This window comes from Solanum tuberosum, unplaced genomic scaffold (assembly GCF_000226075.1).
Source record: "Solanum tuberosum cultivar DM 1-3 516 R44 unplaced genomic scaffold, SolTub_3.0 scf00116, whole genome shotgun sequence".
NCBI lineage: Eukaryota > Viridiplantae > Streptophyta > Magnoliopsida > Solanales > Solanaceae > Solanum > Solanum tuberosum.
In genome coordinates, this window is record NW_006239040.1 from 1,052,890 (window position 1) to 1,058,840 (window position 5,951).

At 28.1% G+C, this 5,951-nt stretch overlaps 1 protein-coding gene across 2 annotated transcripts in view; it reads right to left on the reverse strand.

Annotated features, from left to right (window-relative positions):
- LOC107061101 (uncharacterized) overlaps window positions 1–123 on the reverse strand; it is a 917-nt gene extending 794 nt beyond the window's left edge. Inside the window, exon 1 of one of the 2 annotated variants that reach the window (XM_015309868.1) lies at window positions 30–123. In XM_015309868.1, coding sequence (XP_015165354.1) covers window positions 30–32 — 3 coding nt within the window. In that variant the 5' untranslated portion in view covers window positions 33–123. Of the gene's footprint in view, window positions 1–25 lie in introns of both variants that reach the window. The other variant, XM_015309869.1, reaches the window with a different exon arrangement.
- Window positions 124–5,951: the final 5,828 nt, after the last annotated feature.

Consider the following 5,951-nt stretch of genomic DNA (forward strand, 5'->3'; position numbering starts at 1 on the left):
AAATGCCCTCCCCCGGCAGCTCGTTTAGCCATAAATACACCACCTGTGGTTACCGTATTTTGCTCGTGAGAGCAGGGTGGTAATGGCGAAAGAGGTTGAGAGAAGTGAAAGGGAAATAAATTAAAAAGAGGAAGAAAACGTGTAGGGGTGGGGGTGAGTTGCGTGGGGGGTGGGGTAGCGGCAAAAGCGGCACAATCGAGGTGAATGGGCCATGCAACTATTCAACGTGTTAATTTATTTTCCTTAGATCTATATATTTTGTCGGCCTTATAATGTTCACTTTTTTGTTAACAAAAATAAAATAAAAAATATAAAGTTTAATTTTTAACGTATTCACGTGTTTGGCTGATGAAAAAAGATTAGGCTAGCATGTAGCACATAAAAAAGAATATTTGAGAATATAATTAAATTAAATTATGAGAAAAACATTCATAAATTCAGAGTGAATTATTAATTTTATTAATAGTCTTAAAAATACTTCTTTACTAGACCAACTAAACTTAGATACACTTGCAAGTGGTCTCAAACTCTTGCAGGAGCACGAAACTCTTAATAAAAAGTCGAGAGAAGTGTTAAAAGCGCTCTTAAACTTGGTGAAAATTTAGGATGTATTTCACTTGTGTTATAACATCGGGGCAGGGGCGGATGTACGTTGTGTCCAGGGAGTTCATCCAAACCCCCTCGACAAAAAAAATTCACTATATATATAAGATCAATTTTTTTGTGTACGTGTATATATTTAAAATTGAACCTCCTTATCATATGTCAAAGGAGTAGCTCAACAGTTGATGGGGTTTAGGATTTCGCCTATGTGAGCTTTGGGGTCAGAGGTTTGATTCCAGGCAACAACATTTTTGTTTTAACTCCCTTGATAGAATTTTTGCCTTTGCCACTGCATCGGATTATATTTAAATTCAGCTAATCAAATAAAAGAGTATATTTTTTTTAATTGCAGCTAGTGTGCTTGAGCGTCTTTATTCACTCATACTGCAAAGGTGATCCAACATAAAGGAATTAAGGGAAAACTTTCAAAAATGTCCTTTAACGTATTGGAAATGGCTCAAAAATATCCTTCTTCGACCTATTGAATAAAATATGCCCTTAAGGTTAAAATTACCCCTCCTTTTAACAGAAACTGATGTGGCATAAATAATTTTTTAAATTAAATATGCGGCATTATTTCTATTGGTCCAAATTTAATTAATTAAATCCAAATCCAAATTCATTTCTAAAATACTCAACACTTTCTTCATTTTCCTTCTCCAAAATCATTTGGAAGGATTAATCAAGCTTGCAGCAGTCCAGTGTTGTACCACTTTCTTCTCCGTTTACAGCAGTCCCGTCTTCTACCACAGCCATTTCTAAAAGACCCAATGTAAACATATGTAGTGTTTCTAATTCGAGTTCCCTTTCTCCATCAACCGTTACTAATTCATCTGTTTATTATCTCTGTATGCACGTGATTCTTCTGCTGATGATGATCCAATTGGGATACTTCACTTTCTGACTTGGAAACTTCAAATAATTTGTTGCCATCTCCATACCTTTGTTTTCTTAACCAAATGTATTCTTCCGAGGATGATGCCCAATACTGCGTCTGCATTAATCCTTCCAAATGATTTTGGAGAAGGAAGATGAAGAAAGTGTTGAGTATTTTAGAAATGGATTTGGATTTGGATTTAATTAATTAAATTTGGACCAATAGAAATAATGCAACATATTTAATTTAAAAAATTATTTATGCCACATCAGTTTCTGTTAAAAGGAGGGGTAATTTTAACCTTAAGGACATTTTTTATCCAAATAGGTGGAAGAATGATATTTTTGAGCCATTTCCAATACGTTAAGGACATTTTTTACCCTTTTCCCAAGAATTAATTAGTTCCAGACGCATATGTTATTCATCTCGACCTAAATTAATTTTTATTTTGATGATGATAAATAAGATGTTCTTTTAAGTTAGTAAGATTTTGAAGAAAAAAATACATATGATCATACTTCAGATTATGAGTTCTACATCTAATAGAGAATAAGGTAAAGCGATATATAAAACAAGATATATATATATATATATATATATATATAATATATGTCAATATGATTCACACTAGGTTTTTTTTTTTATATAAAAATAAATAATACATGTTATGAACTTAAATTGTGATAATCTAGTACTTTCTCCGTCTCATTTTATATGTCATCACTTTCTATAAATAGCTAGACCACAATACTTATTATTTTATAAAATTTATGCATAAATTATCATATTTTATCTATTATACCCTTGATAGAATAATTAATTAATACCTAAAGAGATGCCCCAATCACCGACCAAAGTAAAAGGAAAAAGAATTTATGGTAGGTATAGTAAAGTGAATTTAAAATTGATGACCCACACAATGTAGCTCATAATAGAAACACGCATGCACTCGACTTGTCCATTCATGAAGAATCGTCAATTCTTCATAATCAAACATCAAGATCATCCACAAATTTAAAATAGTCGAGTTTCAATGTAAATATCAAATATCGAACGAAAAATAAAAAAAATAACATTGGAATCACCTTTGGGGCCTAAGAACAGTTTTATCATATTCAGTCGGAAGAGTTTAGGTAATACTTTCAAAGTGACTCTCAACAGAAAAATTCGGGCTATTCCGGAAGAATCGCAGCAATTCACCGAATGCCTTAACTTTTTAAAGAGTAGAATGAACCATGAAATTGATAAGAAATGAGATTCAATATCTACTCTAGATATGAACTTTCCCATAAAGCTAGACATAAATTGTAGCTTTCCTTTAAGTTGGGAAAATTCCCATATTATCGTACCTAATGGACCTAAATATCATTGACTTTCATCATCTTTGTGTTTCATTGATCTTGCAATTAGTTTCAATCTTTTAGGTGCTTAAAGATAGACTAATAATTAAGAAGTTATTGTGGGAAATTGATTGAAAATTCACGCACACTAACTTTTATTTTTCTATAATCTTGCTCCACTCAAAAAAATAAAATAATAATAATAATAATAATAATTAAAAAAATAAAAAAATAAAATAAAATATATATATATATGAACCAACTTTTTTTTAATAATGATGTCATTTGTCTGAATATTTTAAAATGATGTAGTAGAATATTATTATAGAAGACATATAACAACATAACATGAAATTTGTTTTTGATCCTTATAGTAAAATATAGGCTTGAACCTCTAATTTATTTGTGTTGGATGTGGCAATTGCTACCATTACAATACCTTTTTTTTTATAGAATAATTAGTTGTTTAGCTCTATAACAAATATTCAGTTTCTGTATTGTAGTAAAAGTCTAATATTTTAATTTTCAATTGTATGAGGAGTCTACTAGACTACTACTATATTTATGTAGTTCTTTAAAGTCATATAATTAATGAAATTTAAGATACATATTTTCATCCATATATACTTCCAATTTGAAAACTGGTATATATCCTCATATTACCAGACTAATAAAAACTTTGCTACAATGAACTCAAAATATCGTTAGGGAAAAAGAGAGAGAAATTTGTTTTCAATTTTGTACCGTAATTTTAGTGATAAATTTTTATTTTTTTTTAACTTATTAGCAAAATAACGACAATAAACCCATGTAAAAAAGATATAATGTACGCAAATTTTATTTTACATTTATAAGATACAAAAATTAGTTTTGATGCACTCTTGGACCCTCAATTTTTTTAAAAATGTAATCAAAGCCGGAGTGAATCTGTCATTGTATCCATTGCTCTAATGCATCTGATCTCATACGGAACTTTAAAGGCTCGTTTAGTATGGGATAAGGAATAACTAATCTCGGAATTAACGTTAGGATGGGTTTATGTCATGTTTTGGGATAAAATCATGGAATAGTTATACCAAAATTGTAATGCTATTTTTATTTCACATTGAGGATGAGATAACAATTTTAGAATAATTAATCCCAGAATAATTAATCGCGAGTTAATTTATGTATAAAGTACATAAATCTCATACATTTGGGGGCTAATTACATCATATCTCAGAAGTTTCCCCAATTACAAAAAATCACGAATTTTTCATTACTCTCGTATACATTCCTTGGTTGTCTGATACATTACAAATGATACACTATTCAATGGAGGGGATGTATCCGAGAAGAGTAGTGATGTATCCGAAAGGAAAATTTTGTATTTTTTTAAAATAGTAGAAAATTTTAGAGATTATAATATCTTAAGTGGTATATTTATGTAACTTTTTCCTAATTTATTTCCCAATCAAATGAGTCCTAAAATAGTCTTTGGCCCAAATAAAGACTTTTTTGTTTTTGGGCTTTGTTAATCTAGAATTGTGAGCAATGACACATTAACATAGATCTTGCAAATATTGAACTTAGCATTTGAATTATATTGGTGAAATAGTTTTTTGAAAATAACTTGTTTAAGTGAAAATAAAATAAATCTTTATGGGGATAATGATAATTGGGAAATGTGTTACTATCAAGTTGCCATGTTATGAAAAGTTCATGTTGCGCACGGCGTTGGGAGTTGACTTTCTTGAAATTGTAAATAAAGAGACCTTAATGTAAAATTTAATCATCCTCCTAATCTCATATGTTAATTCAAAATTTTAAATTTATGTTTTTGAATCATAGCTTGATCATTTAATATTTATTAGGTTTTAAATAATAACATACTCAATAAAATTTGAAAAAGATAAAATATATGACCTATTTCTACCTCGTGGAAATAGAAAAAATTGCCCCACAAGAATTTCTCAAAAAGCTCAACACATTCTAGTACTATACTCACTCATACAACTTAACGTTGAAGTTTCAACAAGATCCAATAAATTGTTTTTATATATAATTTTTTTATTATTATAAATATAACTTCAAAATTTACATAGATTCCGATAATTTCTGTTGTAGGCTTGTAGCTCAGCCCCCTGCCTATCTATACTCCCCTCGAATTTGAGAAAAAAGTGTACTTATATGGTTATTTTAAAGTCAAAGGTTTTTTAGGTTCTAAATTTATTTCTTAGGTTGATTATCAAAGTGTTATTCCATTCGTTTTATTTTATATCTTAATTATATTTTTAGCTTCTTTTGAAAAGAATATTATCTTTATGTATTTAGAAAGTTTTTAATTCTAATATTTTCATTTTATTTTTATACTCTTTCTAAGAATGACATGTTATGTTTAAAATTAAAATACTTTTAAAAAAACTAATTTTAGTACGTATTCGTTTTAGTGTTTAAAATCACAATATTTAAAAAAATAATATTTTTTACACTCTTAAATGAAACGGTGTGAGAATATGATAATCAACTAATAACTAAATTATAGACTATATTGTAAGAAATAAATAACAAATGTTTTATTTATTATAGATCTTTACTTAACCACTTAAGTATCAACGTTAAATGACAAATAACTAGGAATTAAAAAGATTGATTATTACATTTGTTGGGTTATGTTTGAAATTAAAAACAGATAAATTGCAGTTGTAGTAAAGCTAATTCTTCCTTTTTAAGCAAAATTCATTTTTTTTTTGCTTTTAGGTAAGATTTCTTCATCGAAGCTTGTATACTGTATCGTATTTCTTAAGTTTTAGAAATCTTCTTTTAATAAAAAAATATTATTCATTATAATTCCTAAAGAATATATAATTTCACTTCTATTTTTGTTTGACACGATAACAACACAAGTCAAAATTTAAAATTGAGAAGTTACAACATATATATAATCAAACCTTTTTACAAAGTCGTTTATAAGAATAATTTTTGGATATGATATATAGTGAAATGTGATTATAAAGAACATGTAATATGATATAATGTGAAAAATTGATACTAAAGAAAACTCGAACGTTATAATAAAATTAATGTTATAAATAATAGATTGTCATGAAAAAATTTGATCGTAAAATATCTCACGATTTAAAAATAAATAT